At 40.2% G+C, this 18,242-nt stretch overlaps 1 protein-coding gene across 2 annotated transcripts in view; it reads right to left on the bottom strand.

Annotated features, from left to right (window-relative positions):
- Nucleotides 1-5,193: 5,193 nt before the first annotated feature.
- snx29 (sorting nexin 29) overlaps nt 5,194-18,242 on the bottom strand; it is a 143,847-nt gene continuing 130,798 nt past the window's right edge. For both annotated transcript variants that reach the window (XM_086302996.1, XM_086302997.1), the window contains 2 exons: nt 14,701-14,840; nt 5,194-8,151 (listed from right to left, as the gene is read on the bottom strand). In XM_086302996.1, the coding sequence (XP_086159122.1) occupies nt 8,025-8,151; nt 14,701-14,840 (267 nt within the window). In that variant the 3' untranslated portion in view covers nt 5,194-8,024. The remainder of the gene's footprint in view (nt 8,152-14,700; nt 14,841-18,242) is intronic.

Below are 18,242 nucleotides of genomic sequence, written 5' to 3'. Positions count from 1 at the left end.
TCTCTTTCAAAGCGTCTGCAGAGACTAAATGCTAGCACCAAGCTAGTACTGTAGCAAAGAACCTAGGACCCTGAATGATGTTAAAGCTGAGTGCGTGCTGACCTGAGATAATTAGTCAGGCTTGTATTATTGCAGCTTCCATTTCCCACCATACTCGCCATGTACTCTATGATACAATGCAGTGTGTGTTTGGTGGTGGGTACAGCAGTGTAACAGCATTTTTGCCCTCCAGGGCTTCACACCAGTCGCATAACAAAACTATGAAGTAGTGCGAGACATTAAAATGTCCTCCATTGCTTAACATTGCAGTCTATTTAGAGAAATCAGCATTATTTCCACCTCTGAGTTGGAACAAGTTCTCAGACACCTTCAGAAGTCCTTGCCAGCGCTAGCAGCTGCATCGTTAGCGCAACGCAGGTCCCTCTCACCTCCCACTTCCTCCCCTGCTGCAGTTTAAGCACTTCGAGGTGTTCTGATCAAGCTTCTGGGCTGATTAAAAGAGTGCCATGGACTATTGTGGAAAGCCTGCGATAGCTTTGAGAGGCAGGTAAAGCACAGTTCAGGACCTGATTGCATTGTGAGGAGGAGGCAGGTTGCAGTTAAAGGAAAACTCAAATGAAGACAAAAACAAAGGAGGGCCTCGTGAGAGCTGTTGGTTTTCTGCAGTAGGAGCTGAATCCCAACCTGAAGCTGTGAAAATAAATGAGAAATTGTAAGACAATCCATGCTGCTTGTGTACTTTAAGCATTACCATGAAATTAACATACCATGCCGCATGCATATTTGATTCTTTTTTCTTATCTGGCCCCCAACATGATGAGAATCTGCACATCAGTTATGTAATTAACGCTGCTGCATGTTCCCTTCATACCGGAGACGTTTATAAACAGCTTAGGGATAAAGCACACAGTTTATTTCCCATGTTCCCAGAACTGATAGCATATTAATTAACATAATCCATTACAGCTTAACTTGGGATTTCATTTAGATAAGATACAACAGAAATGTATCCTCTGATCAGAGCCTGAAGTGATCGAACCCCCTGTTCCCTCCTTATAACTACAGGTTATGTGAACTTTGATGTAACAGGCAGGAGTCTGCACTCAATGCAGAATAAATTGAAAAAGATGAAAGGAGGGGGTGAAGAAAAGCCTGAAACAATCAATTTTCCAAGACACTATTTGAAGATTCAGCGACAGACGGCAGCAGGGAGAGTTGAGAGGAAAATCCTCCGAAGGGCTGGTTCACTCTGTCTCTCCTGCCTCATCACCGAGTAGGTAATAAATAGAGGCGGCGAGTGACTGGCTGAGTAAATACAATGTGCCAAGCAGGCTCAGTCTCTGAAGGAACAAGGTATGGCAATGGAGAGAGAAAGGATGAGATTGGAAGTGGTGGAGGGCTTGAAGAGACAGGAAGGGATGGGAAGCAGTGTGAGAAGGATAAAGGTAGTCTTAGGGTTTGAGAGGCTAGAGAAGAGCAGGATAAAATCAGCTGCCTATAGGTGGAAAATGGAAGAATGGAAGAAGACATGGAGAGTGAAGATGAGGTGGGGATTGGAGAGCACTGTTAGAAATGAACATCCTCTGAGAGAGGGTGAGGGGCTGAAGGAGGGCAGGATGAACCTGAAGAAAATCAACAATGAAGGAAAAAACGAGGCAGAAAAAGGTATTAAGGTAAAAGGTAAGAAAATAAAAAGACAAAGGTGAGAGAGGGAGCAGAGAGGAGAAGAAAAGACTCAGAGAGAAAGAAGAGAATGAGAGAGCAAAATTTGAGAAGGTGCTGTTCATTGGCAGTGCAGAGGAGGGGCATGGCCCACCTGCAGGGATACAGTGAACATTTAATTTAGCTTCTGCCAGCTGAAGAACAGCAAGACTGTGAACACACACACAAAAAAATGCTCACGCTCAGATGCAGGTCGTGCTTTCTGACAAATAATCAAAACCTCCAAACACTGAGAAACAGAAACAGCCAAGCTGAATCACAGGCTGCAGGGAACTGAAAACAGTAATAATTGCCACTTATTAACTCGTGCTAATTGAAAGGGCTTATTCTGGTTTTGGCATAATAGAAAATTCTCTGCAATCCTAACAAGCACAGGTAGGGATAAATAAATACAGTGGAGAGGGATGCTAAGTAAAATGCAAAATAACTATGGTGAAGGGTAGAGGTGAGGCTGTTCCATGTCGTTATAAGTAACATGCAATCCGATGCCACGTGTGTCTTGTAAAGAGAGCAGTTCTGCTTATACAGTGATCTTGTTCAAAGCAGGGTCTCTGTCTCCTTGATTCTTCTCACAAATGTAATAGCTGTGTAATTACACGCTGTCCCGTAAAATGATCCCACGAGGATCTCTGTGTCTTCAAGGAAAGGCTGGAGAGGCAAAGAAAAAGTGGACGGGGGATGAAAAGGTGAAACATGGTACATTTCTTTATGAAATTAAAAAAAAAAACCCAGGAAAAATGCTAAATTTGCAAATAAACATACTAAATATCTCCCAAAAAGACTTTTGGGAGAACAATGTCGTGCCATTCTCTCATTTCATGATGTAACAGATGTTTTCAACCAGTAAAAGGTCTGCACTGCAGGCAAGTTTGGAGTCTTTGACTATGAAGCCGCACTGATACACTGAAAAAGATGTCATCTGGATGGGAACATGTGTCATCCTAAAACATGTACATACCTTCCAGCACTGATTGTACCTTTCAAGATGTGCAGACTGCCAATTCCATAGATAATGATGCATCTCATCAGAGATGCAGGCTTTTGTTTTACGCGCTTATAACAAGCCGAATGACACGTCTCCTGTTTTTTTTGTCCGATCACGTCACAGATTTTTACTTTGAACCAAATCTAATTTAAAAAGAAGGAGATGGAGAAGTTGGCAGTGTTTATACATATGTGGCATTTTCATTGCATGACAGAGCTTTAACCTACGTTTGTGGCGAGCTGTGTTCACAGACTGATTTCTGAAACCGTTTCTGAGCCCATGCAGTGAATCATGCCTGATTTTAAGGCAGTGCTGCCTGAGGCCCCAAAGATCACAGGCGTCCAATACTGATTTTAAGCCTTGCTTTGGATTCTCTGACTCTTTTGATTATTTCGTGTACTATAGATGATGAGATATTCAAAGTCTGAGACAATCTGCGTGTCTAAGATGCTCTTTTTATACCCAACCATATAACTGACTAATATGACAGTTGAACTAATTCGTTGCACAATTTTTCTCCAGCTGTTTCCTTTTAGTACCACATACTTTCTAGCTTCTTTTTTCTGCCTGATCCTAACATCCCAAAGGGGTTCAGTCTGGTTAAGGTGAAGACTGTGCAGGCCAGTCAAGTTCTCCCGCACAGGACTTGCTCATCCGTGTCTTTATGGACCTTGCTTCGTGCACGGTGCACAGTGATGTTTGAACAGAAAGGGGCCATCCCCAAACTGTTCCCACAAAGTTTGGAGCATTAAATTGTCTTGGTATGGCATGACTCGAATGGCATCCTGGTACCATGCTGGAATTCATTGAGCTTCTAAGAGCGATCCATTCTTTCACAAGTGTTTGTTAAAGGTGTTTGCAAGCCTAGGTGCTTGATTTTCACATGTAGCTGTGAAAGTGAATACATTTGGTAATATAGTGTATATGTAAAACACAGGAACATCCCAATCGTTCAGGTTTGCACCACTTAGGTTTTTTTAATCTCATAAAAGCCAAAGCCAAGCCCGGCAATTTTATTCCATTAAAACAATAGAAATGTTAGAGAACATGTCTCGTGCTCAACGCTCGGTGTTCTTGACTTACATGCAGCCAAATGAGTGTAATGTTTAAGCAGCCATCCACATCCTAAACGGGCTTGTAACCAATTTTCCGGTCAATGGACGACAAGCATTTTGTACACCCTTGCTGTTCTTTTTTTAAATTTTCCCTCTATTCCAATTGAGCAAAGCAAACCCAGAAACGGGGAACTGTGTTTCCCAAAAGCTCAGAGAATGCTTAGTGAGGCAGTGAAGGTTAAGTATTCATTAAACCAAGAGGAAAACAGATGCAGCGAAAATCAAATCCACAGCATCCATCCATGTATGCATACGGTTCACAGAGAGAATGTGATGGGAGGACTGATGAGTTCATCTCGCAATATAAACACATCTACGCTTTACTACACACCTAATCTGTATTTAAATTGCACGCACACACCATCTGCATGCGTGCATAAATGCACTCTGACATGACTTCGCATTCTGAGCTTATTATGCAACAAATGTAGTGGCCGATTTGCTTTCATCCGTGAACGCGAGCGACAATGTTAACAATGACAGTAAGTGACACAGAAGTGTTGGTAGCGTAGATGCGATACTCTTTATTGTTCAGTCCCTCTTTGCTGTGACAGTGATGGATAAGGCCAGGCCGCCGACAAAAGGCAAGGACAGAAAAGTACATAAGAACAAACGAGGCATACTACAAAGAGAACAGTTTGGCTGCAACTCAATAAGCCAATTTCACTTTCTTTGCTTGTCATCACTCTTGTTACCAGCCTCAAGGTGCAGCAAGCAATTACGGGGGAAGGAGATGGACTCATTTGAAAGAATACTGATGTACTGAAAACTCTACCCAAAAAGAAGGGAAGCTCCACCACTGAGCATTTTAAGACTACCTGAAATACGTAAAGAAGTGTGTGATGTGCAGCAGTGGTCACAGAGTTTCAGTTTTAAAATAAGCCCTGTGGAGTATTGAGTGCTTTTTCTCCAAAATAAAAGAATTGCAAAGCTTTTTTTTATGTTTTAAATATACTGCATTGTTTACATCAACAGGAGATCGGGAGCCTTGGTCAAAATAGAAACAGCGTGTATATGGATGCTTCATAGTGCTATAAAAACCCCAAAGCGTATCAATCAGCTGCTTTAAGGGTTTCTTAAGTCTTAAATCACCAAAGCTTTTTGTTATTAGCGGGAGCTGCACAAATCTGATAAATTAGCTCCTTGTTTCTGTCTTTTAGGTTATATTAGCCACTAACAGCTAAATGCACCCTAAACTTCAACTGCAGCTGTGTGAGCTGTTTGATTAATGTGGACACCATCCAGTCTAAAGCTCAGTGATGGCGGCTTTCTGATTGATGCTGCATACAGTTGCTGTACAGGACACTACCACATATATCGTATGAATATTTGTGCTGAAAAGTTAAATGATTCCCACCTTCACTGTAAAACTGATGAATGAACAGCTGCTTTTTTATTACTACAATGAACACACGACATGTTTGCTAGCAGTACAGATTACACACAATCATGATCTGTGGGCTTATTTTCTATAAGGCAGTTCTGCACCTGCAGTGTTTTATTGTATCACAGTCATATAAAAGGAATGATAATAACTATCTCAGGGATTAAAAACCTGTATGTATTGATGAAAGTCGTGTGACAGTTTCCTGCCACGACTGGAGTGTTTAGCAGCGGCTCGATACTAGTGAGGGTCGTTTTTTGTGTGTTTTAGAATATCAACTTAATTAAAAACACACGAGGCTTATTCTGTTAACCTCCCATCAACAATAGTCAGGAGTGTTTACCACTTTTGCGAGCCGCCCCCTTTGATACAAGTTTCCCAAAGCCCTTCTAACACAATCACTCATTTGAACGTAGTCCGACTACTCTTGCGTAATCTATGCATATGCATGAGCTCCTGCTTTACACCACACTTGATGCTTGGCAGCACTTTGCTTGCACTCTAACAAGCAGCTTTTCTTCAAGTGTTTAGTCATTTTTAAAACATTCATTTGCAACATAACACCGCATGAAAATCTTGCTAAGACACATTAGCAAAACAATCATTAAATATTGAATTGCAGTTCAGTCAGTCGACCTTTGATAATCACCCATATTTATGTAATGAATAGGAGGGTAAACCTCCAAAACACGGCTATTTCACAATCGTGTTTCCCCCCTCCCAAAAACAAACCAGTTTAAAATATAATTAAAAACAGAGTGCAATGATATGCAAATAATTTAAAGACCCATATTTATTTGAAAATGGATGCAAGGACAACATATCCAATGTTATAACTGGTCATTTTTCTAGATATTTTTGAAAACGTGTCTGTTTTAAATATGATGTCTCTTGTCCCAAAGACACAATGTTTTCCACTAACTTGCATCATTTTAGAACTGAGGACACCAGCTGCTGTAGTTCTAAAAGTGAAATATTTTATTAATCTTACTTTTTAAAAAAATAAGATTTCTAATGTTTCACAGTTTAGAGCCTCCTTTGTCATATCTTTTGTTTTAGTTTAGTAATAGGTCTGCACTGCAGGTTGGTCAGATTAACAGCCGTGCTGTTGTGACAAAATGCATTGTCTTGGAGAAATAATGGGTCAGCATTAATGGTGCTTTATAAATGTGCAAGATGTGCCTCAGTGCTTCCTGTGTACCATTTTCAATATCATGAAATCATTTGCAGATGATCGCGTTCTGTTTATTAGCATTTTACAGAAAAGTCAACTTTTTCGGTAAAAGAGTTATTTGGTAAATTTTAGTGGTATTTTGTTATTTTACCATTTTCTAATCTTAAAATATGTACGACACGAATTGATATTACACAAGGACAAATGTACTGGCCCATCTCATTACATCTATAGGAGCTGCTCTATCATGGGAACCGATGCCATGAAGCTCCTGGTGCACAGTTTCTAAGCTGATGTTAACACCTGCAGATATTGAGTCACTTTTATGCACTGTGTGCCTCAGCACTCGGCAACACTGCTTTGTTACTACACATAGTCTGCAACTTTGTGGCTCGAGTTGCCGTTCTCCTAATGCTTCCTCTTCTAAGTGATACCTCTCACAGTTGGTTGCGTTTGTAAAATTTGCAAAGGTGGAGCACACTGCTAGGTTCTTGATTTTATAGACCTGTGGCAATGGGACTGAAAACCCCTGAATTCGAAAATAAAGAGGTGTGGGCCAATATTTATGTCAATATTATGTTTGCATTTACTCATAAAATGTGGCTGCTTTTATTCTAAGTCACAATCGTGGTTATCCCAAACCTTATAACTGTGCATCAAACTAAGATCACTGGTTATGTGATCATGTATTTTTGAGAGGACATACGAATTTACACTCATTTACAGCAATTCATTCATTTAGCAAGGGGCTATTCAAAAACTATGAAGGAAAGGAAAAAGGAAAGACTTTTTTTTTTTCATTTTTAAGAAAAACTGACTCCCCAGACTTTTTCACAGTCTCTTAGATATTTTAGTTTACCAGTGGTGTTTAAACCAAATCCTTTACCGTGATTATTAAATTGGATTTCTAACTTCTTTTGATAATTACTGCACCCATGGTAACATTAAGTTATGTTACACATATCACAGATTTTCTATAAAAGTCATATAATATATCAGAAGCAGGAAGAAGGAATGCCCGTTGCCTGGTGGTCCACGCCACTGATGGTGAATCAGTGTTGTCCATAAATGTAATGGCACTAAAATGCTGAGACATAAGCAGAGAAAAAAAATCATTTCCAACCAAAGACTTTAATCCCCCCCTTTGACCTCCTTCACATGCAAACCCGTTCCCTACCAACCCAGAGCAGGAATGCAGCTACAAATACTGTAGGCACTGTGACCATGAAATACTTTCACTACAAAACTTAAGAAAAACAACATGTCCCCATCATCCCAGTGTGTTTGAGAAAATAGAGAGGATTCCAAGCTAGTCCATGTGCAGCTTATAGAGTCTTACAAAGAGTCTTGGCAGAGAGTCTTTCAGTCTCTCAGTGAGGTAAAAGACACTATTTGATTGGGTCCATCAATAGGCAGTTTCAGGGGAGCAATTCATCCCTTACTTAGCCAGGCAACACAAAGAAATCTTTTGATATTCTCCTGGAATTGCCTGCAGTGAAGGTTTAGGTGACCCAGGCGTTTTATCTGTAACGCCTTTAGTGTCCTTCAGATGCTCCAAATGTCCTTTCACACATTTGAGCCTGTGGTTCACAGTCCAGAGGCACTGCAACATCGTCCCCAGATCTGAGTTCGAAGGCCCTCGGGTTAAAGGTCACCACTCTGAGGTTCAGGTCTGGCTTCCTGGGTGTTCCTGCGGCCCAGTCTGGGAAAACGTGACGAAGTTTTCGACCGTGGCGTCTTGGCTCCGCCATCGTTGGCTTGGGGTGTGTCTCTAGATAAGAGAGAACAGCAGGAAGGAGAAGAAAGACACGTGGAGTTTAAACGAACATCTGCTGAAGTTTATTACCAAGTTTATTATTCAAACACACCACTGATGCTGCGTCTGGTGGAATAAATGCATCATTTCCCTTCTGCCACAGAACCTCTCCCCTTTGAAAACCAGCTAATAGATACATTTCCATTTTGCTTCTCTAATTGACTGTTTGTTTCCCTTTAGTTACTATTACTACATCTGCCAAGATTCTCTCTTGGATGGCTCATTTGCAGTTTACAAAGGATTCATTATTCAAAATTTGGAGCAATTTTTGAAACATGAGGTCATTGCTTTTAGACAGAGGGTGACAAGAACAGACTTCTCATTTCTAATTAGTGTGGTTTTTTTCTGTGACTAACTGATTAATTCAGGAATACCTGTAAGTACCACTACATGGACTATACACATGATAGTCACATGGGAATAAAATTAAAGAATTGTTTTTCCAATTCAATGCAATTTTATTTATATTGCGCCAAATCACATCAGTCGCCTCAAGGCATTTTGTATTGTAAGGTAAAGACAGTGAAATAATAGCAAGAAAACCCCAACAACTAGCCCCGCCCCCCATAAGCAAACACTTGGCGACAGTGGGAAGAACAAACTCCCTTTTAACAGGAAGCCAGCTTTTGTGTTGTAAAGCCACAGAGTCCTGTCATTAGTTGTGTAATTATAAGAAACGTGAGATCGAGTTCTAAAAGCCTCTTTTTCTTGGCTTACATATTTGCTTGGATTCCTAATCAAATCCTAAAACAAGACAAAATCCTTTAAACTGGATTACATAAACTTTTATAATATAAATTTATATAAACTTCTGCTACAGTGTGAAAAATGTTGCAGTATGTAAAGAAATCCATGGCTTGAGCTTTTGCAATGATTGTATAATCACTGTTAGTTTCACCCTTTTTTAATTTCAACCTGATGACATTGAACGAGAGCCACTTGTCTAACAAAGGAAATCAAAGGCAGGAGACCGAACACATCGAGTCGAATGCTTTCTCTGTGCACCTGTGTTCTCCTGCTCAGATTTGATTCCTTTCAGAAACAACCAGCAGCGACTGCAGCAAATTAATCATTATTTCTCAAATACAGCATATAAGCCAGTCACCTCTCACTGCTGCTGGTGACAAAACTGTGACCATTAAGTGTAAATAAAAAATGGACACAGTCAAAAAAAGTCAGCCATATTTTTTTGACACCTTTAGAAGCTGAAATTCAGCATCTCAGCTGCTTCACAACAAGCAAAAGGTGGATCAGACTGAGAAATCAGGGACACTGTATGCTCATATATACTTGGTCAATTGCAAAGTGGCCTCAACCTAAAGTAGACCCTTGTTTATTGTCAGTTTTGGCCTAAATGGGACCACTATTTATACAATATTTTTGATTAAATACCACATGACACTAACTTTAGGGCTTGAACTCATATCAGAAGAGTGTTTACTGATGTCTTTTTTGCAGTATCCTGCTGCACTTGGTTTCACCTTTGTTACCTGAATGCGCCATCTTTCTCATACACTCTGTGGCAGTGACTCTGTAATAGAAGCAGTGGGTTCAACTGTTCAAGTAGCAATAAGGAAGAGAGCATCTCCTTCTTGATGTCCAATTGGCCCAAATTAATGATGCGCCACAGCTGCTGGAGGTATGATTAAGATTAGCGGGGACATCTGAGCTATTCAATGTCAGGGACTTTCATTTCCACTCGAACAATACGGGCTAAAAATAAACACACTTGTGGCATGGTGAATGGGTGGAAGGCAGCAGGGGCAAAAAAGCTTCATGGTGGCGGATCCCAAAAACTCTGTCATGTTAAAACAGATGTATACATAGAAGGAACAGTCACAGCACAGCCCTGCAAGCATACGTTTGCATTCAAAAATGCAGTATATAAATGCATGGCTCACAAGTGTCTGTGTCATAATCATCAAGATCAGAGAGCTTTGGGCTACAGCGAACTGCCTCAGATCAATTAATATATGGTGAATATTTTTTCCCCCCTCTGGCATAACGTACATTTAGCAGTGGCTCAAGTACCACTTATTCCCAGACCTCCACTGCACCAGGCAGACTCAATCAAACACAGTCACACTATTTGAATTTGACAACGATTGGGAAAAAAACTGATATGATGGGGAGTTTTATCAGCAAAAATCATACTAAATTGAGTGCAGCATGCAGAGTTGAAACTGCAAGCCACCTCATTTATTCATAGCAAACTGTGTAAAATAGCAAAATGTGTCAAATTAATTAGGCCTATAGATTTTTTTTCCTGCCTCTCAGCATGTGTTTGTCCTCCATTTGGACACGATATTGATTTGTGCAGGATAATAACTTTCCCAGGCACTGTTGGAATATTAAAAACTTGAATGAAGAGAAATCTAATTAGAGTAAACAGGAGCACAAATACAAGCACGCAACTAAATGACTGCCTAACCCAAAGGTAGGTTATAATAAACAGTACAGTTTGAATAATTATCAATTCTCGGCCATACACACGCAAACAATGCACCACCGCAGTAAAAGGTTGTATACTTATTCTGAGGTCAAACTGCCTGAAACTCCTCAGCAGTGAGATAAAGGTCTACAAAACTCTTTTTTCCCCCTGATGCAGCAGGTCAGTAAGGCGAGAGCCCAGATTGAGTACCGTGTTCTGGGTAAACTGCAAAAGTGGTGAGGTTGAGCTGCATACTAAGTGGTGGCGAATCTAGGAAGAGGTGTTACCTCGTCACTGTTCCAGACAAGTGAGGAAAATTGCAGCATGCAAGACCGGAGAGAGTGTGGAGAGAGACGAAGATCTGCGGCCAGATAAGTGTTGGCCACCAAACAAAGTGTGTGCCTTATTTCTTAAAAAAACACAACAACAAAAAACACACTGCTGTAACTGAAATGGTAAATGAACTGCTTTTCTATGGTGCTTTTCAAGTCACAAAGCATTTTACACTACAATCAATGATTCACACACACACAAGAAAAAAAAAAAAAAAAAATCACAGCTAGGTCTGCCCATGTTCGCCTCATCATCAACAATGAAGGACAGAATCACCGACCTTCTGACTGCTGAACTAGGTGTCTATCACAGTGAAGCTGGTCATTGTTAATAAAACAAGGGTACATCCACGCTAGCAACTTTATAATCCTGCTATCAATTAAGCAAACGTACAGGACATTTATTGGCTCTTCTGAAGTAAGTTTTCATTTGAAAAATGATCTTAAAAACCAAATCAATCAGTAAAAACTCCCATAAAATTGTGCACTTGAAAAATTGACTAAACTGTTTATAAAGCATCTTCTGTTTGCTTTTCTAAACCTTAACTTTAGCATTTTTGCTACCACCATGTTGGTTCATTGGAGCCAGAAGTCTCCAAACTTGAATAAGGTGCCTAAATGCCAAGTTATCAACTGATGCTAGAAAATTCTGTTAAAATGCTCCAAAAAAAGCTAAAGAAGTCACTTGAATTAGCTTAGCTTAGAGCAGTGTTTCCCAACCACTGTGCAGCGACATATAGGTGTGCCATGAGAAATGATCAGGTGTGCCGTGGAAGATTATCTGGTTCCACCTGATTGGTACTCTCAGCGATTGGCTGAGTAATGGGCAGAACAATTACATTCTCTTCCACTAGAAGGCAGTACAGCTACCTGCTCTAATTAAGTGAGTTGCCAACTGCCAGTAAAACAAAAGAAGAGGCAGGGCATAATAGCGATAGCTAAAAATCTGACCTGTGTCCTGGAGACAAACCGAGCTAATTCTGCTATACCTGGTGCACAGGGAAAAATGATCAATGTGCTTTTTGTGATATTTTTGTTTGGTGGTGTGCCGTGTGATTTTTCTAATGTGAAAAATGTACCGCGGCTCCCTTAGGTTGGGAAACGCTGGTTTAGACCTATCAGCTACAGCTAGTCAATCAAAGTGGCCACTGGACTCACTTTAAGCATCAACTAAATCCTAAATGGGTGAGTTAGAAACTAAACCCATTTTCTGGTTTTATTTAGTGAAGACAATCTTTTTAATGTGTTAGATTTATGCATTTTAACATGGGAATCTCTGGAAACGGACTCACTTTTCCTTTTTTTCCCAATTTCTTCCTACACTTCAACTCCTCATAAACAAAGTTTCAAGTAATATCAAAAAGCGTTTACTTTTAGAGCCTGCCTCATGTAACCACTCGAGGAACACTGCATGTTAATTTAAGTGTGTTGTGCAGTGAAAAAAACAAACAAAAAAACACTGAAGATCACAGAAGATACAGCATACTGACATCAGATAGGATTTAGTTACACAAACTCTTTGTACTCTTTGTTTCGCATTAGAGACGTTTGAGCCTCTGGAAATAAAGACACCGTCCACTGTCACTTTAAAATCTCATCCTGTAACAGACTGCTGTGATCAAATAGATAAGCGTCAGTGCTTATGTCAAAATAATGCTAAGTAACGGGAACACTTCCAGCTCTCCGACACTTCGGACAAACCACAGGAGGAATAGTAGTGTTATAGCTGTTTAATGACTCAGCGATGGTAAACTTATTTTTGAAGTTTGTGACAAACAACCACGAATTTTCAGGTGTTGACGTCACTGCTTCAGCAGCAAAAAGCTGTCATATCAATTCTGGCTTTGATTGATGCATCTCTCTCATAGCGATCTTTGAGCCACTGAATTTTGTGTCTTTTTTCAATGCACTGCAAGATTTGTTATCTTGCATTTGTGGATCTTCAGTCTTAGTGTTTGCCATTGTATCTGCCAAATCAGCAACCATACCTGCTGGCATCTTGTAACCCCAGACAAATATTGGCTGTGCACAGTTAACAGAGGGGGCGGGGAAACAGCTATTAACAAAGTGAGCTGAAAAACTCATGTGCACAAATGCACTGAGTATCTGAAACTGTGAAGTAAACAATTGAGAGCTACTTTTGAGGTGAAGGTCACAGTTTATGTTAATGTTTCTCTCTGACACTGTGGTCAGATAATAGAGTGATGCATGGTTTCTTTAAAGGCCGAGCGCTACTCAACCTTGCGCCTCCTCCACCTCCAACCCCTCCCTCTTCCTCCATCAACAGGTTCATGACCACATTATTCAGGTGCTCATTCCTCACCACAGAGGTTAGACATCATGAAAACACCAAAGGCAACATTATCAAGGGCTGTTGAGATGCACGGCCCCTTACAAACCCACAGGAGTCGGTATTATTGTGGTACAGTATGCTGATCTGAGTTGATGAAGTGTCATCTACGATTTCACTGAGTCGTGTGCAAAGACTTCAGCGTCACTACAAATTACAACAAGAAGACAACAGCTATTCAGCAACTGACATATTTAGAGGCTCTCTGCTACATGCTACACGTCTGCTTGCACACCGACTACAAAGCTTAGTTGTGCGATGGTGTCACTACGGTTACACTACAAACCAGAGTTTTTTTACTTGTAGTTTTAATTGAAAACCAGCACAAATGAGCTTGTCAGCACGTTTGTTTTCCCTTTCTGCTCTAATACTTTGTTGTCTAAAAACCACACACAGAAAATATAAAATCTCAAGGACATGCTTTAAATGGGTACACACTGAGATGTACATCAGACACCAAATGACAAGGAAGGACTGCAGAAAGACTGCAGAGTTATACCACACACACAGACACACACAGACTCACTCCTGAGGTGAAAACAATATCATCCACGCTGGAAAAAATGTAGTCGTTTCATTTTGAAAGATGACGCCGATGTCTCGGGAGAAGAAACAGCATTCCACTCGGATGGCGCGACAGGTCAGACATGCTGGCTGATCGCAGTAAGTGGAAACTGATGTGAATATTGACAGGAAACGACTGGAACATCTCATTTTGAAATGTAGCCTGGGCGGTAGGTGGGCATCTGAGGCATCATACATTTTCACACTTGCTAGTCTGAGAGTGTGTGTGTGAGTGTGAGAGAGAGAGAAAGAGGGAGAACATACTGTGTATTTTCCATGTGTGAATATGAGTGTTAAAGTCAGGGAAAGTTTGTTTTCCAGAGACTTCCAGGATTCTGTCTGCTCGCTTGTATCCTGTGCAAACTCTTCACACAACACTAGTGACAGTTAACGCTTCCTACAAAATGTTGTATATTACAATGATATAATAAACAGAGACAAATGCCAGGAAGCTGTTATTTTTTTCTTTTTAGATGTTGTATATGCAAACAGTGGTTAAACAAAACCTTTAAATAGGTAACCATGGGGACTATATTTGAGCTTCCTGTAGACAAAAAGCTAACACCTGCATTTGATGATAGATGTTATATAAAGGAAACTAGAAAATTATTTACATTACTCCCACTCAAATTAGTTGAGAGTTTCTTAGAAATTTCTGGCAAGATTTCTCTCGGAAGTTTCTATAAGACGACGCCAACCTTTAACAGACACGATCTGAACATGTGCTAGAAGCTGTTACCTGAATCTGTTGCACCTACGCACACAACTGCATGTCATATATTTAAGCTAATATTCTGTTTTTCAGGAGCTTATGTGTGACCACTTACTGACAGAAAGGCAGCAGCGACAGCAGCGTCTCTTTGGTGGGGCTGGCTGTGAACTCTGGCAGCGTCTGGATCAGTTTGTTCATCACCGTGCGAAGGTAGCCCTGCAGCTGCTTCCTTCTTTCCTCCACAAACTTGGCATCCTGAGACAGATGAAGAAGAGTTAGTCTGAAATAGACACTGAGGTTAAAGCTGCACCTGAATACATACATCATGGACTGCGTGTGACAGGATAATATTTCCTCATAGCACCGAAACCACACATGACTCTGCCTTAGAATTCATTTTCTTTTGGACTTCTGACCTGCTGATTTGGGTTCACTTTAACTGCTATTATCAGTATAGCACAATCCCACTGCAAATACAGCAAATTTTATTGGAGGATTTAGCCAAGTGCCAATGAAGGTGGACGTTTTCAATGTTAGGTTTACTGCTGTTCAGCTAATAGTTAGCAAGTGCTTGAAGACTAGCTGGCATCTGACATGAAAACTACATGTGACTGTGGAAACCTGCTAACAACCACAGAAACTCCTCTTCGTGACCAATTTCATCTAGTGACTCGCAGCAATCACTTGCTATCCAGTGGTTGCTCGTGGCCAGTGATTGGTCTTTAGGCTCGTGAAAACTGAGGCGTAAAGTAATTTAAAAAATAAATAAAGGAAAAAAAGCGCGTGTACGCCATTAGAAGAAATCAACGTCAACATTTGGAAAGGTCAAAGAGGACCTTTTTGTAGAAACAATTGCAAATACTGTATACATTTACACATTTACATTTTTCTTTCTTAACTGTATTGGTGACAGGAAGTATGTACATTTTTGCACATGTGTAAAATGACATAGATCATGTTGTGACAAGCTGACCGGGACCGTGGAAAGGTAAGGAGTTGCAAATTGTGACTTAAAGACATGTAACTGATGTGCCAGATTCAGATCCTTTGCAGGTATCCTCTGTGATGAATGGCTTTCAGTTTTTCTAGCATCCATACAAACCAAAAGCACCCTGCTGACTCTCTGCCAGCGGCCAGGCTGTCCAATCCTTTCCAATCTGCTCTGACAAGAGATATTGCATAATCCAAAAAATAAAAAGCATTTTTTAGGATTACCACATTTATTATTTGTGTTGATTTTGTCGTTTCATTTCTGATGTTGATAAAGCGCAGTGTTCTGAGCATTCAGACCCGCTTCCACTGTGCGACTCTGAAGGCAGAGGCACAGAGCCACATGGCCAATGTGAGCATGGCTAATCGGCATCCAGCAAGGCTCAGAACAAAGCCTGGGCAATGCTCCGTGTTACTCTCTGGTGTTTTGGGACTGGAACAAACAGCCATTGAAGGAGGCCAATATTTCCCTTTTTTTTTCCCCAACTACTGCTTCTCTTTTGATCTCAAATCCCAAAACGCATGTGATTTAATTGTTATGGCTTGAAATGCACATGTGGTTCTTTTGAACAAGAAGAATGAATACCAAGGCTGAATATGCAACCATGGGAAAACAACGCTTTATTTTAAGAAGATACAGCATGTGATAACACATCCAAAGAACAACTCACAATTAAAGTGAGAGCACAGGAGTGATACGGTCTTTCTTTTTTAAAAACATCTGGAATGCTTGGTGAGTTTTCTCAAAACTCATTTTCCAAGGAGCAGCCACATTCACACTTCATTCCTATCAATGCTTAAGAAATAACTATGGCAAATGCTTATAAATAAAGACAAAGCAAACACCAGGAGTCTTCCAGCAGTTTTTTTAAGATAGGAAACCGTCTGTATACCTGCGACACGATGCCTTACAGACAAATTGTGACTCAAGATTTGTTCCTTTCACGGGAACAAATCCACACCTCACTGACAACTATATCACTTCTAGTTTGTTAAACAGTGGCACTGATGCTGATAGGACAGCGCAGAGCAGACAGAAAAGTGGGAGACGGTGAGAGAAAGACTCGTAGGTAAGTATTCATGTGCTGTTCCCAACTAAAAATGAACCCGCCTAAAATCTCACATTTGAGTTGCAAGTCCTACATTTCAAAATTGATTAATTTAGATGGATAGTAAAAGGAAAAGAATTCATTTATTTTCCCATCCCAAAGTCAAATTAAATCAGTTTAACCCACAATACACACTTTCAGTCGGATCTTACACGCGACGCACGGCAGTGCTCCGATTACATCAAGTAGCACAGGACGTGGAAGCTAAAACACTGAATCCTCACCGGGTTTGCCAAAATGTTATCATACATTAATTTGAATTCTTCCTATTAAATATGAGAATATATTATATGATTTAATACTGAAAAACTGAACAAACTCAGTTTGGATTTTGTGTTTGAACATGAGAGGCACTCTCAAACCTTTAAAATGTACTTTAATTATTTTTAGATTATTCTTTTATCCTATCCTTCATGTACTTTATTTGAAATTGTTCAATAATGCAATGACTGGATTTTTCAATTATTGCTATTGTGAACTACAGAAAAATGAACTGAGCTGAGCCCAGGTATCTCTTGTTTGCGTGTGCAACCTCGGAAAAGCTCATTTTAATAATAATAATAATAATAATAATAATAATAATAATAATAATAATAATGGATTGCATTTATATAGCGCTTTTCAGGACCCCTCAAAGCGCTTACAATTCTACTATTCATTCACACACTGGTGGAGGCAGCTACAGTTGTAGCCACAGCTGCCCTGGGGCAGACTGACAGAAGCGAGGCTGCCATATCGCGCCATCGGCCCCTTTGGCCATCACCAGTAGGCGTTAGGTGAAGTGTCTCGCCCAAAGACACAACGACCGAGACTGTCCGAGCCGGGGCTCGAACCGGCAACCTTCCGGTTACAAGACGAACTGCCAACTCTTTGAGCCACGATCGCCCTTAAATGGGGACCACTGAAACTCACCTCTCTGTCAGCATAAAGAAGTTCACCTACATATTTAATCCCTCAGATTTTTCAAGATTTTTCTACTCACAAAGAAATCCTGTTGTAGCACAGAAAGAAATTGATCAGCAACTCCTTGGGCTTAATTTCTCAGAAATAATAAATGAGTAAAATTACAGGAAAAGTTCTGGCAGCGTTTTTGCTATGTCACAGAAAATGTCCTTTTTTTCCTGTAGTCCCATAGAAAAAACAAAAAACAAAAACAGGAACAGAAACTTTCCTGTCATTTGATTGTTTATCTATTTCGTTGTTGGCTTGGTGTTGTATGATTGACCATGAGGGATCAAAAGTTGCAAAAAATTACAATACAATAAAAAAATTTACAATTAAAAAATACAGTAGGAACTATAAAGTCCTTCAAAGCCATGAAGTGGACCAAATTACGGTGTTTGCCAGGATGATTCTGGCCCTTGGGCCTCGTGTTTGACAGTCCTGTGGTAAAATATGTTTAGAATGAAGATGTTAAAGGTTGGATAACAACAACTAGTTATTATTATTTCAATCATTAATCATTACTAAAATCTCTACATTTCTACCAGTAGTCTTTTTAGCCTTGAGTCACAGCAGAATGGCAACAGTAATAATAACCAAGCTAAGCTGAACTTTG

This window comes from Aulonocara sp. 'chitande type north' Nkhata Bay, linkage group LG8, assembly GCF_057382095.1.
Source record: "Aulonocara sp. 'chitande type north' Nkhata Bay isolate Kocher_YH1m ecotype deep benthic linkage group LG8, A_spYH_male_GT1.1, whole genome shotgun sequence".
NCBI lineage: Eukaryota > Metazoa > Chordata > Actinopteri > Cichliformes > Cichlidae > Aulonocara > Aulonocara sp. 'chitande type north' Nkhata Bay.
Note: the sequence above shows the minus strand (reverse complement) of the source record. Positions and strands in the feature narration are given on the sequence as shown.